This window comes from Carcharhinus amblyrhynchos, chromosome 2 (assembly GCF_965287045.1).
Source record: "Carcharhinus amblyrhynchos chromosome 2, sCarAmb.v2.hapA, whole genome shotgun sequence".
NCBI lineage: Eukaryota > Metazoa > Chordata > Chondrichthyes > Carcharhiniformes > Carcharhinidae > Carcharhinus > Carcharhinus amblyrhynchos.
Window position 1 is genome coordinate 79,225,147 of NC_137325.1, and position 23,612 is coordinate 79,248,758.

At 41.2% G+C, this 23,612-nt stretch overlaps 1 protein-coding gene across 1 annotated transcript in view; it reads left to right on the forward strand.

Moving 5' to 3' along the window:
- Positions 1-20,882, forward strand: part of LOC145355575 (serum paraoxonase/arylesterase 2-like) — a 44,651-nt gene extending 23,769 nt beyond the window's left edge. Inside the window, exons 6-9 of the mRNA XM_080207829.1 lie at positions 4,593-4,793; positions 14,440-14,521; positions 17,020-17,148; positions 18,713-20,882. Coding sequence (XP_080063955.1) covers positions 4,593-4,793; positions 14,440-14,521; positions 17,020-17,148; positions 18,713-18,877 — 577 coding nt within the window. The 3' untranslated portion in view covers positions 18,878-20,882. The remainder of the gene's footprint in view (positions 1-4,592; positions 4,794-14,439; positions 14,522-17,019; positions 17,149-18,712) is intronic.
- Positions 20,883-23,612: the final 2,730 nt, after the last annotated feature.

Here is a 23,612-nt window from a genome sequence, read left to right on the forward strand (position 1 = left end):
TGGAGAAATCTGCAACTTGAAAGCTTTCTGCTTTGTGAATGTGACATGATGTGTGGATAAAGTTACACAGAGGCTTTTGCTCTTGTCAGAATCATATGCCCAAAGAACAGTGACCAATATTGGCTCACCAACAAAGTTGACAGTGGTGTGTGTGAACATTTTGGGAGTCAGAGACCTGAAGGCTTTGTATTTGGACTGTTGAAAATACAATCTACAACAGCCACACTGACTGCATACAAAGGAACATCCACTCATCGCACTACTACATTGACATTGAAACGCAGTTATATCAAGTCTGCATGGAAACCATGAGTATTCTACCTGGTAAACAGGGGTGGGACAGCAGTAGCAGGATTACTGGCACACATGGAACTCAACATTGTGATGATACATGAGGTTACCAGTCCTAGCAGAAGAGTCAGTTTGTGACCTCCAGCTGATATGTAGATAAATTTAATGTGATAGGAAATTTTGGAGGCAGAAGATGCAATCCCATTCATTGACACTCCGAGAATGTGCACTGTGCACAGACAGGAGAAGCTTAAGAGCGAGTTAGCTGACTTGGAGTTTATCCATCATGTGCGTCAGCATGGTGATTGACACAGCTCTATCACATGCATACTGGAAAGAAATAGTACAATCTAGGTATCCTTCAACCAAGACATCCAAACCCACTTGAGAGAGATGCCAATGTAAGATCTTGGCATCAAAGTATTTGAATCCCCAATTATTAGGAACAAAATTTTTTTTACCAAATTGGATATTGGGAAAGGTTCAATTGCGACAGGCACCTCAAGCAATCACTACTATTAAGACACATTCCTTTGCCCCACCCTTCTCTGTCTCTGCTTGTTTAAAACCTGTCAGTTATCTCACAACACCAAGTTAAATTCCAACAGGTTTATTTGGTAGCACGAGCTTTCGGAGCATTGCCCCTTCATCAGGTGAGTGAAGAGTTCGGTTCACAAACAAGGCATATAAAGACACAGACTCATTTACAAAATAATGGTTCAAATGTGAGTCTTAACAGGTAATCAAGTCTTTACAGATGCAGACAATGTGAGTGGAGAGAAGGTTAAGTAACAGGTTAAAGATGTGTGAATTGTCTCCAGCCAGAACAGTTGGTGAGATTTTGCATGCCCAGGCAAGTCGTGGGGGTTACAGATAGTGAGACATGAATCCAAGATCCTGATTGAGGCTGTCCTCATGTGTGTGGAACTTGGCTATCAGTTTCTGCTCAGCAATTCTGCATTGTCATGTGTCATGAAGGTGCCTTGGAGAATGCTCACCAAAGATAAGGGGCTGAATGGCCAACAAGAGGGCAATACTCCTGCTTGGTGATTGTCAAGTGGTGTCCATTCATCCATTGTCGTAGCGTCTGCATGGCCTCGGGTCATCCTTTCCTACAGTGTATCAGGTAGACAATGTTGGCCGAGTCACAAGAGTACGTACCGTGTACCTGGTGGATGGTGTTCTCATGTGAGATGGTGGCATCCGTGTCGACAATCCAGCACATCTTGCAGAGGTTGCTGTGGCAGGGTTGTGTGGTGTCGTAGTCACTGTTCTCCTGAAGGCTAAATAGTTTGCTGCATACTGTTTGATGTTGCGCAGTTGTTTGAAGGCAAGTAGTGGAGGTGTGGGGATAAGAACATAAGAAATAGGAGCAGGAGTAGGCCATCTAGCCCTTCGAGCCTGCCCCGCCATTCAATAAGATCATGGCTGATCTGTCGTGGCTCAGTTCCACATTCCCGCCCTCTCCCCATAACCCCTAATCCCCTCTCTTATCAAAAACCCATCAACCCGCGTCTTAAAAATATTTAGCGAGGTAGCCTCCACCACTTCAACGGGCAGAGAATTCCAGAGATTCGCCACCCTTTGAGTGAAGAAATTCTTCCTCAACTCTGTTCTAAACCGCCCCCCCTTTATCTTGAGGCTGTGCCCCCTAGTCCTACTGTCCTTTTTGAGTGGGAAGAGTCTCTCCACCTCTATCCTATCCATCCCATTCATCATCTTATACGTCTCAATGAGATCTCTCCTCATTCTTCTAAACTCTAACGAGTACAAACCTAGTTTATTCAGCCTCTCCTCATAGCTCAACCCGCTCAACTCCGGCATCAGCCTGGTAAACCTCCTCTGCACTCCCTCCAAGGCCAAAATATCCTTGCGTAAGTACGGCGCCCAAAACTGCACACAGTACTCCAGCTGTGGCCTCACCAATGCCCTATATAGCCGCAGCAAGACCTCCCTACTTTTATATTCAATCCCCCTCGCTCTGAAGGCCAGCATCCCATTCGCCTTCCAGACCACCTGCTGCACCTGCAAGCTGGGTTTTTGCGACTCATGCACAAGGACCCCGAGGTCCCTCTGCACCGGTGCCTGCTGCAGTTTTTCGCCACGTAAGTAATAATCCTTCCTACCATTCTTCCTACCAAAGTGGACCACCTCACACTTGCCAACATTAAATTCCATTTGCCAGTTCCTGGCCCATTCGCCCAGCCTATCTAGATCCTTCTGCAGACTCTCCACACCCTCCGCGCAATTTGCCGTTCCACCAATCTTGATGTTCATCTTCATCAATGACATTTTGAAAGCTCTGGAAAAGATGTCATAGCTTCTCTGCTCGGGGGAAGTACTGGACGACAAAGGGTACTCTGTCCATCGTGTCCCATGTTTGTTTTCCGAGGAGGTCTGTGTGGTTTTTTTACTGTGGCACATCAGAACTGTCAATCGATGAGTTCTGTGCCATATCCTATTCTTATGAGGATGTATTTTAGCATTTTAGGTGTCAGTTGCGATCTTCTTCATCCTGTGTATACGGAGGTCTATAGGGGATGGCTTCTTTAATGTGTTTAGGGTGGAAGCTGGAGAAGTGGAGCATCGTGAGGTTATCCATGGGCTTGCGGTACAGTGAAGTACAGTGATTACCTGTTAAGACTCGCATTCGAACCATTATCTTGTAATTGAGTTTGTGTCCATGTATGTCCCATTTGTGAACAATAATCTCTCCCTCAATGTCAACAAAACCAAGGAGATTGTCATTGACTTCAGGAAGCATAAAGGAGTACATGTCCCTGTCTACATCAATGGGGATGAAATAGAAAGGGTCAAGAGCTTCAAGATTTTAGGTGTCCAGATCACCAACAATCTGTCCTGGTCCTCCCATGCTAACATTATAGTTAAGAAAGCCCACCGTCTCTACTTCCTCAGTAGAGACTAAGGAAATTTGGCATGTCAGCTACGACTCTCATCAATTTTTACAGATGCACCATGAGGAGGAGAAAGCATTCTTTCTGGTTGTATCACAGCTTGGTATGGCTCCTGCTCTGCCCAAGACCGCAAGGAACTACAAAAGGTCACGAATGTAGCCCAATCCATCACACAAACCAGCCTCCCATCCATTGACTGTCTATACTTCCCGCTGCCTCGGCAAAGCAACCAGCATAATTAAGGACCCCACGCACACCGGACATTCTCTCTTCCACCCTCTTCCTTCAAAAAATGGATACAAAAGACTGAGGTCACGTACCAGCTGACTCAAGAATGACTTCTTCCCTGCTGCTGTCAGACTTTTGAATGGGCTTACCTTGCATTAAGTTCTCTATACCCGAGTCATGACTGTAACACTACATTCTGCACTCTCCCATTTCCTTCTCTATGAATGGTATATTTTATCTGCATAGCATGCAAGAAACAATACTTTTCACTGTATGTTAATACATGTGACAATAATGAATCAAATCACTCAACTGATGAAGGGGCAACACTCTTAAAGTTTGTGCAACCAAATAAACCTGTTGGACTTTAATTTGGTGTTGTGAGACTACTTACTGTGCCAACCCCAGTCCAACACCGGTAACTCAACGTCATGTTTAAAACCTGTCACATCTCTAACTTCCTTCAGTTCAAATGTTTCTTTCTCCAAAGATGCTGCCTGATGTGCTAATCTTTATAGAATTCTCTTGTTTTATTAAAAATACCATTTGGCATAATTTTAGCACTTTTTACTGAGGAGCAGTAAACCTAAAACTGTTGACCTCCAAAAACACTGAAAATATCAAAAGGTCCTCTGCCCTGTCCCACACTATTCACAGATGTTTATAACACCCCTCCCCCCACAGCACGTGTGTGTGAAACTGTACATAGGGTGTAATGGTGGCACAGTGGGTTAGCACCGCTGTCTCATAGTGCCAGGGACCCAGGTTCAATTCTTGGCTTGGGTCATTGTCTTTGTGGAGTTTGCACTTTTCCCCGTGTCTGCATGGGTTTCCTCCATGTGCTCCGGTTTCCTCCCACATTCTGAAAGATGTGCTGGTTAGGTGCATCGTTAAATTCTCCCTCAATGTACCTGAACAGATGCTGGAATGTGAGGAGCGGATTTTCACAGTAACTTAATTGCAATGTGAATGTAAGCTTACTTGTGACTAATAAATAAACTTTAAAAACTCAAGTAGAGTTCAGCATTTTTGAGAAATATTGTTCTTTGCAAATCAATGCCCAAGACTTTGAATATGATAAAAGCACTTGTGGTGCAACTTAAAGTCTGTAATTTGTTCCCAATTTTACAAATTAATTTCTTCACTGTTCTCTTCTAGTGTGAATGATATTGTAGCACTGAGCCCTGACAGTTTCTATGCCACCAATGACCACTTCTTTTCTCATGAATTCTTGAAGACGTTGGAACTTGTTCTGGGCTTTTCATGGTGCACGGTTATTTACTACAGTCCCTCTGAAGTGAAAGAAGTGGCAACAGGCTTTCGAATGGCCAATGGGATTAATATTTCACCTGACAGAAAGTAAGTTCTGATAATTTTACTTGTTAAACAATGGGCTGTGATCAAAGGAAACTCCTGTAAATAAATCGTTCTTTTGTATATTTATGTAGAGCAAGGAGTCATTCAGTACCAGGCAGTCATCCGTTGCTTAACGGTGTAGTTATGTTCCTGCAAAGTGCAACTTTAAGTGAAGCAACATTTAAGTGAATCAGTTGTTTTCTTTTCAACCAAAATAAAAACTGTTGCTAGGTTCTTTAGGACCTTTCTCAACAGAAAAAAAATGTGTAAATGAAATAACTTCTAAAATAAATTTTAAAAAATCAAAAGATATAGAACATAAATTACAAGAACAGTTATAGGTGGTACACTCACCTGCTGCCTGGTTTTGGAGTGACCCGTGTAAGAACTTTGATTTATTTGAACCAAGATTTATGGGGTTCTCTTGTTTGCAGTAACTCCCAATTGTAAATCACATCAGGTTCTACAGACTCAACCATATGGCAAGAATGAACACTTTAAATGGTGAATTCAGAAAAGTTATCAACTGTTAAAAAGGTAGCAAGTCAGAAAGATAAAAAGCAAAGTATCAAGTAACAGTAATTTGCAGTAAAAGGAGAAAGGTTAACTTTTAACAATTGAACAGATTTCTCACCACCTTTCTCAGGTCAGAATGATAGAATCATAGAATCCTACAGTGCAAAAGGAGGCCATTCAGCCCATCAAATCTGCACCAACCACAATCCCACCCACGCCCTATCCCCATAACTCCATGTATTTACCTTAGATAGTCCCTCTGACACTAAGGGGCAATTTAGTACAGACAATCCACCTAATCCACACATCTTGAGGAAACCGGAATATCCAGAGGAAACCCATGCAGACATGGGTAGAATGTGCAAACTCCTCACAAGTAGTGACCTAAGCTGGGAATCGAACCCAGGACCCTGACACTATGAGTTAGCAATGCTAACCACTGTGTCACCATGCTAAGTGTGGTGAAGGGTCTGAGAACATGGATAATATGTAAAACCAACACCTTTCTTTGACCTCTACCTTTCCCTCTCTTGACATCATTTGGAGTATTGCGTGCAGTTCTGATTGCCACAATACCAGAAGGACATGGAAGCTTTAGAGAGAATGCAAAGAAAGTTCACCAGGATGTCGCCTGGAATCGAGGGTATTGACTATGAGGAGAGGTTGAATAAACTAGGATTGTTTTCACAGGAAAGACAGGCTGAGCAGAGACCTGATAGATGTCTATAAATTATGAAAGGCAGAGACAGGGTGGATAATCAGAGGGTTTTTCCCAGAGTGGAAGCGTCAATTGCAAAGGGGCACAGGTTCAAGGTGAGATGGAAAGTTTAAGGGAGCTGTATGGATGATTTTTGTCACACAGAATGTGCTGGGTGCCTGAAAACGCACTGCCAAAGCAGGTGGTGGAAGCAGACACATTAGCAATATTTAAGAGGTACCTGGATGGGTACATGAATGAGGAGGGAATAGAGGGATATGAACTGAATAAGGGCAGAAGGGTTTTTTAACTTTAGTTCGGGCATCATGATTAGCATAGGTTTCGAAGGCCAAAGGATCTGTTCCTGTGTTGTACTTCTCCTTGTTCTAAGAAGTTGAAAAACCAAAGAAACAAAATAAATTTCCCAGTGGAAGTAAATGAAATGGAGAAGTATCTTCTTCAAGTTTAAGTTGGATTGGGCATGAGTTTCTCATCCAATGAAATAAAATGACTTAAGCACATTACACTACAACCTTCATCTATCAAGGTACAGGGTGCAGTATACATTAGATTACCCTATGTTTCTGCATTACACTACACCCTCAGCTTTTTAAAGTTTAAATGTTTTAATGTCCTGAATATCTCTGGGTATTTTAAAAGGCTCTCCTCTCTGTTACACTGGGGCATGTCTTCCACAGAGTTTTTAAAAAAATCTCTTCACTCAATCCTCCTGAGCTTACCTGAATGAACATCTACCAGCAAGACATCATCTGCTATCTTCTTTTTCTGGGGGCTATCTTACCAAAAATATTTGAAGTCGTGAACAAGTGTCAAAATGGGAGAAATTTGCTGATCTTTTTGGAAGACTTAAACATCAAATCCTACCTGACGCTGTCAAAAAAATCTTGATAAACTTGAAATTTGCCAGCAGGGGAAGTGCACGTTACCTATATTGTCCGAAAGCCGGCTGATAGCAGCAGAAGGAGCCATTGTGCATGTGAAGATTTCTGTGCTCTGAGAGCACAGAGATCTGTCACTGCCTCTCAGCCTTCATGGCCAGAACAATTCCCCCACCCCTTGCTACTGTGGGACTGCACAGCTGATCTCACCCCCCCCCCAGCCCAGACCAATGCCCCCACTTGCCCAGATCAATTGCCACCCCATCCATGATCGCTGCTAGAGTGGCAGTGGTTCCTCTCTAACCAAGTGATCGCTACTGTAGAGTGGCAGCACTTGCCCTCCCCCACTGAATGGTTGGGAATTTTCTGCAACTTTTCATTTGATCTCCCATGGCCAATCAATCTATCCAGAGAAACGGTCTTTGCTTCCTCATCTCTAATAATTTTTATAACTAATAACTAGGTCTTCAAAAAAAAGGAAAACTTTTTAAATGCCATTGTGATTTTTCTCCTAGATTGCTTACAACAGTTTCCAAGAGATTTAAATTTTAATTCCTTGAGGCTCTAGGACAATCTTTGAGGGAAGCCTCCAGCAGATAGAAGGGTTGACTTGAGACATATAGAGTGGCAGCAGAGGAGCTAAAGTCTATGGACAGGATTTTCCTGCCACACTCACCCCAACACCAGAGAATCCCACCCAAAATCAATGGACATTTGCATGGTCCATGTCCTGCCCACTATGATTCTCATGGTGGGCGGGTTGGGAAAATTCTGCCCTATGTGTGAGGATGGTGCAAGATACAGGAGAGTGATATACCATGACAGAAGATCGACTGTTAACAGTAGCAACAAACAGCAGCCATGAAACATTATTGGGTTGGGGACTCCCGGGACCAGTTTCCCCCATGCCCCTCCCCCTGGCTGTACAGTGGGATAAGGCATTACTAGACAATGTGATGGAAGAATCTAGAATGTTGGTGAAAAGTGATTCTGAGTACAACCATGTTGTCACAATTTTGGCTTAACCTCAAGTTATTGAGGAGGACTTTGCAGTGTTGATTGGACTGGGTTTGTCTTTTTTGTGTTGTGCCTAGATTGATATCAGATTGTGTGTGATTGTTTTTTATTGTGGCTTTTTACACAATGAAATGGCTTGTTGATTCATCTTGGAAGGGAGTTTAGATTCAATGATATTGTTGTGGGTTCAAAGTTCTGCAAAGGCCAGGCCAGAAATGGATAGCAGATTTCCATCACAAACAGGCATTTGTAACAACCCAGTAGTTTCACGGTCATTATTACTGATACTAGCTTTTCATTCCAATTTTATTTAACTTAACTTATACTTCCCAGCTGCTTTGATCGAATTTTAGTTCTTGTCTCTGCATCATTGGTCTAAATCTCATTATTATTAATCCATTAATACAATCACTATGTCATGAAACACAAGAGTGCTGAGTATCTGGAATCCATGGATGGTTCTGTTATTAGACCCAATTGAGGATTTTACTGGTTACAGTATGTGTTGATTATTCCCAAAGAGATGCTTCTAAATTGGTCTTTAAAATGTATTTTCCATTTATCTGCTCACTCGAGTCTACCTGCAGTTGCTAACACATTGTGTTTAACTAGAGCCGTTCTAAAATTAAGAATGTCTCATGATGATTGAATTCTCACATTACATCAATGGATAAGTGATATTGTTTCACGTGTGGTGTTAGGCCAAACTTCTCTCTATAGCTAATGGTAGATACTGCGTCAGTGTTGGAGGGATGAGTAGAAGCATTGGCTTTGTGCCACACTTGCCGCCGCTAAAGTCACGACTCTGTTCTCTTCAAATGTTGAAATCACAGACTTCCATCTGTGTCTATAAACAAGCTATAAACAATCTGTGTCTATAAACGGGCTATAAACAAACAAATAATTGATGCGTGCAAAAACGGAACGGTGATAATCGTGGGGGATTTTAATCTGCATATTGATTGGTTGACTCAAGTTGGACACGGTGGGCTTGAGGAAGAGTTCTTGGAATGCTGTCGGGATAGTTTCCTTCAACAGTATGTAACGGAACCTACGAGGGAGCGAGTTATCTTAGATCTGGTACTGTGTAATGAGGCAGGTAGAATTAGGGATCTTCTTGTGAGGGATCCTCTTGGGACAAGTGATCACAATATGGTTGAATTTCTGATACAGATGGAGGGTGAGAAAGTAGGGTCCTAAACCAGTGTCCTCTGCTTGAACAGAGGGGAGTATGATAAGATGAGGGCAGAATTGGCTAATGTAGATTGGGGGCGCAGATTGGTTGGTAGGACAGCTGAGGAAAAGTGAAGGATTTTTAAGGAGATCTTTTTTAGTACTCAGCAGAAATATATTTTGATGGTAAAGAAGGACTGCAAGAAAAGGGATAACCAGCCGTGGATATCGAAGGAAATAAAGGAGAGTATTAAATTAAAAACAGATGCATACAGAGCGACTAAAAATAGTGGGGAATTAGAAGATTGGGAAAGATTTAAAAAACAACAAAGAATGACTAACAAAGCAATAAAGAAAGTAAAGATAGAGTATGAAGCTAAACTAGCTCTAAATATAAAAAAAAAATAAAAGTTTTTACAAATATATAAAGAGGAGGAGACTGGCTAGAGTGAATGTTGGACCCTTGGAGGCTAAGAGGGGGGATTTAACGGTGGGTAACGAGGAAACGGCTGAGACTTTAAATAAGTTTTTTGTGTCGGTCTTCACGGAGGAGGACACAAATAGCTTACCAAGTATTAAAGATAGAGGGTTGGTAGGAGGAGGTCCTTAATACAATTACTGTTACTAGAGAGGTAGCGCTTGGTAGACTAACGGGACTGAAGGTAGACAAGTCCCCGGGACCAGATGGAATGCATCCCAGGGTTCTGAAAGAAATGGCAGAAGTAATAGCAGATACCTTAGTAAATATTTATCAAAATTCGCTGGATTCTGGGGAAGTGCCGGCGGATTGGAAAACAGCTAATGTTACGCCGCTGTTTAAAAAAGGTAGCAGACAAAAGGCAGGGAACTACAGGCTGGTTAGCTTAACGTCCGTAGTTGGAAAAATGCTAGAATCCATCATCAAAGAAGAAATAGCAGGACACCTAGAAAGGAACGGTGTGATCAAACAGACTCAGCACGGATTCGTAAAGGGGAAGTCGTGTTTAATGAATTTACTGGATTTTTGTGAAGATGTGACTAGTGCGGTAGACAGAGGGGAACCGGTGGATGTGGTGTTTTTAGATTTCCAGAAGGCGTTCGATAAGGTGCCTCATAAAAGGTTGCTGCAGAAGATTAGGGTACACGGAATTGGGGGTAAAGGGTTAGCATGGATTGAGGATTGGTTATCTAACATGAAGCAGAGAGTTGGAATCAATGGATGCTTTTCTCGTTGGCAGTTGGTGACTAGTGGAGTGCTGCAGGGATCGGTGCTAGGGCCTCAACTGTTTACCATATATGTAGACGATCTGGAGGAGGGGGCTGAGTGTAGGGTAACAAAATTTGCTGATGACACGAAGATGAGTGGAAAAACGAATTGCTTGGAGGATGCGGAAAGTCTGCAGAGAGATCTGGATAGGCTGAGTGAGTGGGTGAGGACCTGCAGATGGAGTATAACGTTAGCAAATGTGAGGTTATCCACTTTTGTTGAAATAATAGCAGGAAGGAATATTATTTAAAGGGTGAAAAGCTGCAGCATGCTACAGTGCAGAGGGACCTGGGGGTCCTTGTGCATGAATCACAAAAACTCAGTCTGCAGGTGATCACAAAGGTGAATGGAATGTTGGCCTTTATAGCGAGGGGGATAGAATATAAAAGCAGGGAGGTCTTGCTGCAACTGTACACCACCACTGATGGCAGCCGATTCCATTCACTCACCACCCTCTGAGTGAAAAACTTACCCCTAACATCACTTCTGTACTTTCCTTCCCGCACCTTAGATCTGTGTCCTCTCGTAGCGACCATTTCAACCCGGGGAAATAGCCTCTGAGAATCCACCCAATCTATTCCTCTCAACATTTTATAAACTTCTATCAGGTCGCCTCTCAACCTTCGTCTCTCCAGGGAAAACAGTCCCAGCTCCCTCAACCTAACTTCATAAGGCATGCCTCCCAGTCCAGGCAACATCCTTGTAAATCTCCTCTGTACCCTTTCAATAGCTTCTACGTCTTTCCTATAGTGAGGCGACCAGAACTGCGCACAGTACTCCAAATGAGGCCTGACGAGGGTCTTATAAAGTTGCAGCATTACCTCCTGACTCCTAAACTCAATCCCTCGATTAATGAAGGCCAGTACACCGTACGCCTTCTTGACCACCTCCTCCACCTGCGAGGCCGATTTAAGAGTCCTGTGGACCCGGACCCCAAGATCCTTCTGCTCTTCAACACTACTAAGACTCCTGCCCTTGATAGTGTACTTGTTCATCCCGTTGGTTCCGCCAAAATGGACGACTACACATTTATCCGCATTGAAGTCCATCTGCCACTTCTCCGCCCAGTCCTGCATCCTATTTATGTCCTGCTGCAACTTTTGACATCCTTCCAGACCATCCACAACACCACCGACCTTTGTGTCATCAGTGAACTTACTTACCCATCCCTCCACTTCCTCATCCAGGTCATTTATGAAAATGACAAACAGCAAGGGTCCTAGAACAGATCCCTGGGACACTCCACTGGTGACTGACCTCCATTCAGAAAAAGACCCATCCACAACCACTCTCTGCCTTCTGCAGGCAAGCCAGTTCTGGATCCACAACGCCAAAGGCCCTTGGATCCCATGCCCTCTCACCTTCTCAAGAAGTCTTGCATGGGGGACCTTATCAAACGCCTTGCTGAAGTCCATGTACACCACGTCCACGGCACTTCCTTCGTCAATGTGTTCAGTCACATTATCGAAGAACTCAACTAGGCTCGTAAGGCACGACCTGCCCTTGACAAATCCATGCTGACTATTCCTGATCATGTCAAACCTCTCCAAATGCTCGTAAATCTTGTCCCTCAGAAGCCTCTCCATCAGCTTACCAACCACTGAGGTCAGACTCACCAGTCGGTAATTTCCCGGGCTATCTCTGTTCCCTTTCTTGAAAATAGGAACTACATCCGCAATCCTCCAATCTTCCGGAACCTCTCCCATCTCCATTGACGACGCAAAGATCATCGCCAGGGGCTCTGCAATCACTTCCCTCGCCTCCCACAGTATCCTGGGGTACATCCCATCTGGTCCCGGCGACTTATCTATCTTGATAGAATTCAAAAGTTCTAACACATCCTCCTCCTTAATATCCACATACTCAATCTTTTCCATCTGCTGCAAATCCATAGCAAAATCTCCCAGATCAGCTTCCACCGTGAATACTGAGGCAAAGTACTCATTAAGCACCTCTGCCATTTCTTCTGGTTCCATACAGACCTTTCCCCCTTCACCTTTTATAGGTCCTATCCCTTCTCTTCTCATCCTTTTACCTTTCACATATTTATAGAAGGCCTTGGGATTCTCCTTAATCTTACCCGCCAAGGTCTTCTCTCCCTTCTGGCTCTCCTAATTTCCCTTTTAAGCTCCTTTCTACAGTCCTTATACTCCTCAAGATCCTTAACCTCTCCTAGTTCCCTGAACCTTTTGTACACCTTCCTTTTCCTCCTGACTAGGTTCAACACAGCCTTCGTTCACCATGGTTCCCGCGACCTACCAAAACCCCCTTGTCTCATCGGAACGTTGTCATGCAGAGCTCCAGACAAACATTCCTTGAATATCCGCCACCTTCCTTCGGTACTTTTCCCTAAGAACACCTCCTTCCAGTTTATTTGTCCAAGTAACTTCCTGACTTCTTCGTATCTCCCCTTACTCCAGACAAACACCTTCCTAGCCTGCCTGATCCAATCTCGTTCCAATGCAATTGTGAAGGAGATAGAATTATGGTCACCATTCCCAAGATGCTCTCCTACCGAGAGATCCATCACCTGCCCTGGTTCATTCGCCAGTACCAGGTCAAGTACAGCTTCTCCCCTCGTAGGCTTATCCACATACTGTGTCAGGAAACCTTCCTGAACACACCTAACAAACTCCTCCCCATCCAAACCCCTTACCCTAGGGATATTCCAGTCGATGTTTGGGAAATTGAAGTCTCCCATCACGACAACTCTGTTATTAATACATCTCTTAGCTTCATTTTTAAAAGTCTGTGGGTATGTTTAGATGTCTGCATTTGTATTAAGGTTTTAGAGCCCTAAAGCAAACACAGAGGTTAAAGAAGCAGGCTGTTGCCTAGCAATAGAGAGGCCACATGGGAACAGAAGACAGTTAGAGTGCAGTTGAAAGAATACAGCCTAGAAGCAAGTTTACAGAATCTGCTGAAATAGGGACAAGAGGAGAAACTGTGGAGCAGATCTCAAACTAAAGAACACAAAAGTCCTAGAAACCAGGGAATGGGACAGAAGAAAGTCAAGGAACAGAGAACAGGAATCTGTGGAAAAAAAAGTTCAGTTCAGTAAAGTTCAGGGTGAGGAGCGGAGAGGCTCGAAGTTATTGATAGGGTTGCAAGACCTGGGGATATTGGCTTATGAAAAGTCAAAGATTGGTGACACCTTTAATACTGTGCGAAGGAATGGTGTTCTGCCGATACGACTGATTTTCTGAGAGTCGTGTGAAAAGGAAGCTTGAATACATATGATGGATCCTGGGGAGGAATATTGAAAGGAGGTTGAAATCTTGTTGTTGGATCCCTCATAATAACATCTGAGAATAAGTGTTGTAGGAGGGAAAATACACAGGAATGTTCTTCAAGAGCAGAAGTTGGAAATCCTCACATGAAAAGTTCCATTGAGAAAGGTTGGCTTACAGAGTGACAGACAGGGAATAGATGAGAAACCCATGTAAGGTGTTTTGGGTGGCACCTGTCTTGGGTTTAGAGAGTGGTGTGTTTAACCACAGGTTGCCTATTTCTTTACAAGGACTGTGTACTTATTGTAAACATTAGAGTACAAGATAGATTTTGTAACTCGCGTTATCTTTACAAATTTCTATAAATTTGTAAAGATGTAGCTGGGTTAAAGCAGTACTGTAAAATAGTTCATCTTAATTCTTTGTTAAAAGTTAGTTAGCTGACTCCTGTGACTCTACTCAATAGTCATCTTCCACCTATCTAAATAGCAACTAAAAGTTAGGATCTATCAAGCCAGGTTCCATCCTGGGATCTGAGTTGCTCACTAGTAACGCCAGCTGGGATCCTAACATTTCCTTCTGAGACATTTCCATTTGGGTCTGTCCAAAGATGTTTCCCCATGCATAGGGATACAGCTTGCAAGCTCAAATGTTGGCTTTCAGATTGCCTTTATAGTTTCAGTTTTCCTATACATCAGCACATTTTTTCTTGTAATTAGTACATAAAGCAAGAAGAAAAAAAATCCCATTCTGTACTAATATCTTTTCAGCACAGGGTGATTTACATCATAATTTGATACATATATACACATACGCATATTTACGGTTAAATGTTTCTCCATTTAAATCAAGTTCCATTTTTATATTTCAGATATATCTATATTGCAGAAACTTTAGCCTATGCTGTTCATGTTATGGAAATAATTCCAAACAATAATCTGACTCCAGTAAAGGTAAGACTGTGAATACATTCTTAGAATCCAACCAAGGCCCTTGTATATAGTAACAATTGGAATCTGCAATCTGAATGAAATTTTACTGTGTGGTTTGAAGTTATTTTCCCAGCAAAACTGATTTCTAATGTCATTTTTAAAATTCCATAGTTGCCATTCCCAGTACATCTGGAAGGATTGACAATTTTTGTTCATTTTATACACTGATTCCTGGGATGGCAGGATTATAAGAGAGATTACGTCAACTAAGCCTGTATTCATTGGAGATTAGAAGAATGAGAGGGGATCTCACTGAAACGTATAAAATTCTGACACAGCAGGACAGACTGAATGAAGGGATGCTGTTTCCTCTGGCTGTGATGCCTAGAACAAGGGGTAAGAGTGTCAGGATACAGGGTTGGCCATTTAGAATTGAGATAAAGAAAGATTTCTTCATTGGGGATGGTGTACCTGTGTAATTCATTACTACTGAAGGCTGTGGAGGCCAAGTCACTGAATGTATTGAAGAAGGAAATATATACACCTCTGGACAGTAAAGGTGTCAATGGGTATGGGGAGAGATTGGAATTATGGTGCTGAGGTGGAAGATCAGCCAATGATTATACTGAACAGTGAAGCAGGCTTGAGGGACCAAATAGCCTACTTCTGCTCCTGTTTTCTATGTTCAAGTTCCCACACTAGCAATGAAATGCATGTTGTAATAATACTCATCCAATATCAAGTGCTCAATTAAAAGTAATCGTTTTTGCTTAATTTTCTGCGTTTTATTTTCCAACTGTCTTTCCTCATGTTGCCATTTTTAATTTTATTTTCTTTTTACCTCATTTACTTTTCCTGCTAAACTTGCTAGGGTATATTTTGAAGGCTACCTATCTCCTTCAGTGCCTGGCCCTTGGGTATATTTATGCTTTTCATTCAGTAATTTTATTTGGAAGAACTATTTGGATATTTGCAATGGCAGCAATGCCATAATGTTACAATTCTTATTACTACTCACAAGGTGGTCTCCTCTACTCTGCTGGGGATCAAATGCAGACTGGGTGATTGTTGTCCAGAACTCCTCCAATCAATCTGCAAGAATACCTTATGTTTCTGTTACCCGTCATTTCAATGCTCTACCATGTACCCACTCTGAACTTCCTGATCTTTTAACGGCTGCACTATTCTATTTTAGAAATGATGTAAGACACCATCTAAACTGAAGTGCTTCTAAAGCATTTTTATAAAGAGCAGCCATTGCAATTAATGAAGAAAAACTGGGCAACTTCTACAATGATAGGTACTCGGTCAGATTTCCCCATGGGGATTGGGTTTGGCCAACAATAACATCCATTCATGCAGCACTTTTTAACATAAAAGACATCCAGGACAGGTTTTGGGGCATAATCAAATAAAATATTGAACTGCACAAAGATCTGTTATATTCGGTCAAAGACATGAGTTTGGAGAAAAAGGAGAGGGAGATGGAGAGGCAGAGATCTAAGAGAAGGCATTTTGGTTGTTGTGGAGAAGTGTGGCTTGTAAATGCACAAATGACTGGTCAAAAGAATTCAAAGGTGTTGCAGGGTTGGAGGTGGATGCTTGCACCCCTTTTCTGTCATCCACGTGCTCTCCTAGCAGTTTCCTCCTCTGCAGTTGTTGTGCACGCACGCTTTCCTTTCCACACACCCACTCTCTTTCTTGTATCCACGTGTGCTCTCCTTCCCATGCCCTCTGATGTGTACTCTCCTTTTCACTCTCTCATGCATTATCTCCTTTTTGCCCTCTTACATGCACTTTCCTTTTCACTCTCGTGTTTTCCTCCTCACACATACACTCTCCTCACTCTTGTACATGCTGTTCTTCACACCAAATCTTGCGCATGCACTCCTTCCCCGCTCTCCCTCACACATGCACTCCTTCCCATGCTCTCTCTCATGCAGGTTCTCCTCAGGCACATGATCTCTGCTTCAGGTGCATACTCTCGCACTTGCATTCTTCTGCTCCCTTTTTACACATGCATGTGCTCCCATCTCTTTCTCTCTCTCACAACCACTTTCCCTCGCACATATCCTCCCACTTGCTCTGATCTAATTGAATGGCAGAACAGGTTCAATAAGTCAGATGGTCTACTCATGTATTCTGTGTTCCTCTGATGAAAAACATGAAACCATTCAACTTAAGGATCAAACCTTATTCCAATATGTTGATGCCATTTGAAGTTCAAGAGAAAATCTTTGTTGGTTTTAAATGGGCTCTGTATAAAGTATTGTTTTAATTGAATTCTTGGATGGCAATGATATATGACATGATGGCAGAAATTACAACCAGCACTGTTCTGCTGGATGCTTAACACACAGTTGCACCAAGTCCTCTAAATGTTAGCACAATTGAATCATTTATTTTTAACAGGTTGGCTGGCATCTGTTATGTGATTTTTAGCCTTTAATATGAAAAAATACTTATCAACGTTGAAGATGCAATTGAATTGCTCATAATATTGCTTACTCCCTGTGAAGACTATGCATGTGGGAACTTTGCCTGACAATCTGGAAGTGGATCCCAAGACTGGAGATGTGTGGATTGGTTGCTGTCCCAATTGTTGGAAACTATTCTTCTACACACCTGAAAACATCCCAGGATCTGAGGTTTGTTACTTAAAATGTTGAGAGAAAATTCAACTCATTCTAACATGAGTTGAATTCAGAGTTAATGCAACCACTAGGCAAGCTGAGCTTTAGCTGCGAGTGTCAAAATTTGGTGGGGTGGCGGCTGTGAGGGTTGTGCAAAGAAACAGAATGAACTCCTCACAGAACTTGTTACAAATGGTAGATTTCCAATACTAGGGTTTTGGAAAACTACCACTAGCATCTTTCTTTCCAACCACTAGACCAGCTTAAAAGAAATCCAAAATGTTGGTTTCAACAATAGTTGCTGCTTCTGACTTTTAGGCCATTTTGTAGTTTTCCAATGGAATATCCGTGCCCTCAGCATTTGTCAAACTGCAGATCACTGATTGGAGTAGTGGTGAATATGGGTCAGACAGAGCTGCAGCTTCAATCTCAGATTCCATTTCCGCCACGCTGACTGCTCCAGTTCGTCCAATCACTGGTTTCCTCTCTTCTGATCTTTCAGATTGGAGCAGCAAGGAAAAGAGGGCACCTGTCATTGGAGGTTGACGAGCAGTTATTTTGGCTAGTCTTAACATCAACCCTAAAGAGACTTTCAGCTGTGTCACCATCCATCACTTTGACCAGATGCTTGATGACTAGTCCCACTAACTTGATGTCTTCCACAATGCCAAAGAATAAGAGCTAAGAGGCAACAAGAAGTGGAACCACACTCAGACATGGCTGGGCTGGGGGTGGGAATCTGTCCTGGGCTGGCTATTTCCCTGGATGTACAGGGATGTGTTAAAGAATGGGAACTTGGCCCATATTGTTATTCTAACACCATGGGACCCTTCTCTCAATTTAAGAGGATGCTATGCATAGTGTTTTGAACACTCCACAAAACCTAAGTGACAGATTATACATTTTTGGGGAATGAGGCTCCTCCTCCTCAATGCTGCATCAAACAAACTTGAATGTTTTGATTCTTGACTGCAGAATCTTTTCATACTGATACATAATGTTCATTTTCATAAGAAAATGTGGATCCAGGTGAGGTTGAAGACTAAACTACATCACCTAACACTCTTGTACTGGCCCCAGTTAAATTGCTTTAATTTTAAATTGTTGCATTTGTCATGCTGAACAATTCAAATAACTTCTACTTGAATGCCTATAATGTAAAACATGTACTAGGAACATGTCTCAAGCTGCAAACATAAACCTGGCCTGTTAAAAATATATTTCTTAGTGTTTGAAAAATATAGAATATTGGCACAAATATGAAATTATAGAAATAAAACATTTTTTAAAAAATGATTTAAATTTGAGTCTTTTCTAGATGGATGAATATAGCCACAAGAACAAACAGTCCATGTGAGGTTAAATTTCACACAAATGCCCAAGGGCTAACAATGAATTCTGTTTCATAAAGATTTAGCCAGTTAACTCATTTTAGACTGAATTTGAACTGAACAAAATATGTACTCAACCAGAATGACTGTTGCTTCAGCTAGGCTTGACATCTCCTAGAAAAAAAACAGGCATTTGTGTTTTTTTGTTAGAATGCATTGAATAAGTAAATTTCTCTTTATACACACAGGTAATCAGAATTGAAAACATTCTCTCTAAGGACCCAAAAATGACCCAAGAGTATATCAACAATGGCACTGTTCTCCAAGGTTCATCAGTTGCCACTGTTTTTGAAGAAAAATTGCTTATAGGCACAATCTTCCACAAAGCACTTCATTGTAAGCTTAGCTCATAACCATAAATTGATGTGTGCTTTCTCAGTCATTAAATGGTCTTCCTGTTCAGACAGTGAAAAGATTTTTGTGATTCTTCTTATTCATGATATTAATAGTAATGTGGGTTTTATATTGTCTATAATGGTAATAAATAGGCTGCTTCCAATGCAGTCTATTGTAATGGAAGTAAATTCTTACCAAATATATGTGTGCAGATGATATTGAAAGTGCTACGTTTTTCTCCATTTCCATTCCATTATCTTAACAAGTGCAAGGATCTTGTGGACTTGTGTCACTTGGATTAAGGCCAATCAACATCTTCAGCCAATTCCCTTTCTCAAGCTCATTTAGAAGGAACTAATTATAATGTTTTATTACAACAATTTCTTAGGGCAAATAGAGCGCATGGGTTACTAAAGGATCTTTATTAAATGCTTCATCACAAGGGAGTAGGGGATCTATATAAAACTGTTAGAAAGTTTAAGTAAAATTTCACAATCAGGGGAAAAGAACATGATATGAGACAAGAATTGCTTACATGGGTGAACAGCTAGCTAGTGACCTCTGTACCGCCTCAAGCTCAGTAACAAGTCTCACAACACCAGGTTACAGTCCAACCAGTTTATTTGATAGTAATCCCACAAGCTTTTGGAAACGGTGTCCCTTTGTCAGGTGTATGGAAGGTTCTGATCAGAGAAGGGCATATAAAGTCACACACAGTTACTACACAGTCACACACTTTTTACTGTGTTTACCCCAGTCCAATGCTGGCATCTCCACATCATGACTGCCTCAAGCTGGCAGTGCAAGGCCAAGCTGAGTAACAAGAGATTAGGTAAACAGATAATTCTTGGAATGATGGACACCCTGCCTCTGGTGTCTGTAAATTGTTTAATGCAAGTCTAAAATAGGCAGTGTTGGAATTCAAAACCATTTACTGCTTGTGATTTTTCACTGCATATGGTTCTTCAGCTTGGCAGAATCTGCTGCAGAGACCTAACAGTGGTTTGTACTGCTGCTTCTCAGTGCCAGTGACTTGGGTTTGATATCTGCCTTGGCAGGCTGACTGTCTGTCTTTGCAGTTTGCATTTCTCTCGGTATCTGCGTGGGTTTCCTCTGGGTGCTTTAGTTTCCTCCCAGTCCAAAGATGTGCAGGTGAAGTGCTTTGACCATGAAGGTACAGAGTTACAGGGCAGGGGATTGGACCTATGTAGGCTTATCTTTTGGAGGGTCAGTGCAGACTTGATGGGCCTAATGCCTCTTCTACACTGTAGGGATTCTATTAAGTAGACCTCTCCCTGCACATGCTTGAAAAATAGTGATCATAACCTGTCCTGAATGTCTTGTGATGAGCTTGTAAGAAACTTTGATTCTATATTTGATTTGTGCTTCTCAAAGAAATCTTGGAGCAATGACAAAACCACCTACTTCCACCTATGTAAAATCGCCTAACACCTTGTCATTGACCCCCACTGCTTTTTCTTCTTCTGCTACTGAAGCCTTTGGACTTAATTTATGGCTATTCTCCCACTGATTCTATCCTCTGTAAACTTGTGGTCATTCCAAAACTCTGTTGCTCCTGTCCTAACTCAAACCAAATCCTTTTCACCTATTAGTTCTCTACTGGCTGACATTTTCTGCTGGTTAAGCAGTATCTTTTTAAAAAACATCCTAGCTTTCAATGGTTTCATTCCTATCTCTGTAATCTCATTCAGCTCCCACAACACAGACATCTGCACTATTCTTACTTCTGGCCTCATACATCTTGATTTTAATTGATTCAGCTGTTTGGGATTAGGCTCTGGGATGTCATCCCTTGAAGCTCTTCACCTCACTTTTCTCTTTTAAGAGGCTCTTTAGATTCTACCTCTTTGATTAAGCTTTAGGTTATCTGCCCCAATATCTTTTTTACATAGTTTGGCATCAGTTTATTTTGTAATGGTTCTGTGAAGTACCTTAGGATATTTTAAACGCTTTATAAATACAAGGTTTTGTTGTTGCTGTGTGAAAGATACTGACAGCATTGCCCCCGCTCCACCCCCCCAATCTCAAATATGAATTGATTAGCAGTTTAGATATTAACAGCCCATTTTAAAAACTACTATACAAATAGCCCTTTTATTAAATTTACTTACAGATAAACATACAAAATATATATTGTCTTGATGAGTCAGTACCGTTTGCTGAAAATGTAATTATTTAGATGCAGAAACTATTACATCAGTTATTAGAATGATCAGATAGAAAATTAAAAATCTTTTGGGAGAATGGGAAAGAATTAATATACATGATTTCCAGTTCTAGTTCGGAATCGGCTATATCCTTGTGATTTACGATCAAAGAAAGTAAATTTCCCTCAAATTTGATAATTAGTCAATTAAAATGGTATATGGTTTCTGTAAGTTTGCGTTAATCCATGTATTGTAATGTTTACCTTACTATTTTGCTTTGCCATAATCACTGCTTTGCTACATAGGAGTAGGCCATTCAACCCATTGAGTCTACTCTGGCATTCAATACGACCAGGACTGATCAACCACTTCAGTGTCTTTTTCCCCACACTATCCCCATATTCCTTTACGTCATTGGCATTTATAAATCTTTCAATATCTAAGACATATTCAATGATAGAGATTCCATATCTTCTGGGGGTGGAGAATGCTAAAGATTCACAACCTTCTGAATAATATGTCTTGTGTCTCCTGGTTCTAGTCTCCCCAGTTAGGGGGAGCAGCTTACCTGCATCTTCCCTGTCTAACCCTTTAAATATTTTGTAAGGTTCAATGAGATCACTCATCATTCTTCAAATCAAATTCAGGCCCAGTTTCCTCAATCTCTCTTCTTGGGATAATCCTGCCATCCTGGGAACTAGTCTGATAAACCTTTGTTGCACTCCTCTATGGCAAGGGGACAAAACAGCACATAGTACTCCAGTCTTTCCAAGGTTCAATACAACCGAAAAAAGACTTTGCTACTCCTGTACTCAAAAGGCCATTGAGCTAAGGGCCGATATACCATCAGCCTTCCTAATCGCTTGTTCCACCTGTACATTAGTCTTCAGTGACTTATTGATGAGGACACCATAGTTCTTTTGTACATCTATACTAATCTTCTAATCGTTGCCATTTAAGAAATATTCTGTGCATGTTATCTGTTCCTCCTACCAAACGTGGATAACCTCACATTTCTTCCATTTATATTCCTTCTGCCATGTTCTTGCCCACTCACTAAGTCTGTCCAAATCTTCTTGAAGCCACTTTGAATCTTCCTCACAATACACATTTCCACCTAGCTGTTTCATCTGCAAACTTGAAAATATTACATTTAGTTCTCATATCCAAATCATTGACATATACTGTGAACAGCTGGGGCTCCGAGTACTGATCCATTTATTGAGAATGATCTATTTATTCCTACTTTTTGCTTCCCATTACACTATACTATTTAGAAAGATAAATGTTACTAAAGCTGTGGTAAGTGACATCTGATGATGGCCTGGAATATCTTCAAGCTAGATTTTCAGTGCAGTACTTGTAAATTGATTGGTTATGGTAGCAACAAATCCTAGTTTGTACTTTAGCTTTGGTGAAAACTGTTCTCTCCGAAATGCAATTTGTTACTGTATTTAAATGGACATGGTAATTCTTAATAAACAGCTGATGAAATATGAACTGATTCTCTGACTTCAACTACCTTGAACGTGCAGTCTTAAAGCTTATTTGCTCATTAAACAAACCAAGTTAAATAATCATAATCTTGACCAAAAAGTTAAATGGCATAATAGGACATCATATTCAAATTTGTGTAATTGGTTGTGGACAGTTTGAGATATTCTGAGTCAGAATTGCAGATGTCCCAAAACACTTTACAGCCAATGGAGTACTTTTTGAAGTGTAGTCACTTGTAATGTAGGAAACGTAACACTAATGTGTGCACAGCAAGGTCTCACGCACATGATCTATCTGTTTCAAAACGGTTGCGTGATAAATATTCACCAAGATTCCTCTTCACAGCAGTCAAGTTGGCTCATCACCATCCAAAAATAAATTAGGAATGGGCAAAATATGCCAGCCTGGGCAGTGACACCACTTCCAAGAGTGAATTTTAAAAACAACATTGTACCTAAATAAAGTCAAAAGGATCATTGCTAGTCAAACATATCATAACTTTGAACTAAATTGATTAAAACCTGCTACATTATCAAATGATAAAATAATAGCATTAAACATTTTCCTTGATAGGAATAAGCAAGTTGATAAATGTGTACATGCAAAGAGCGAAGTTACTACATCCACTGGCAACCAATATTTCCCAGGAGTTGTTTCTTTGTGATTTTTTCAGAACATAATCTAATGCCAGTTAATGAAGAAGATTCCAATGAACTCATAACCTAGGAAAATAGTGCACCTCCCATAAAAACTGAAATTGAGACAGCTCTGGCGATAAAATGTAACAAAGATGGTCTTAACTTCAGCTGCAGGAATACTAACCTTCCACTTAAGAGTTTTTTTTTCACATTTCTTGCTGAGAGGCTGAATATTTATTGATACTCCCTATGTTACTAAATCTGAAAATGTTTTTGAATTTATGCAAAAGCTGCAGTGGAAACATTCTGCTACCACTCACCTACATTTGTTCAGTGAAACCAAATATTGGTGGCATGTTGATCATAACATTTATTACCTTGCAAAACTATTCCAAGATCAAGATCTCCTGTCTATTTCTTTCAGATTCAGTTTTTTTTAATAAATGAAT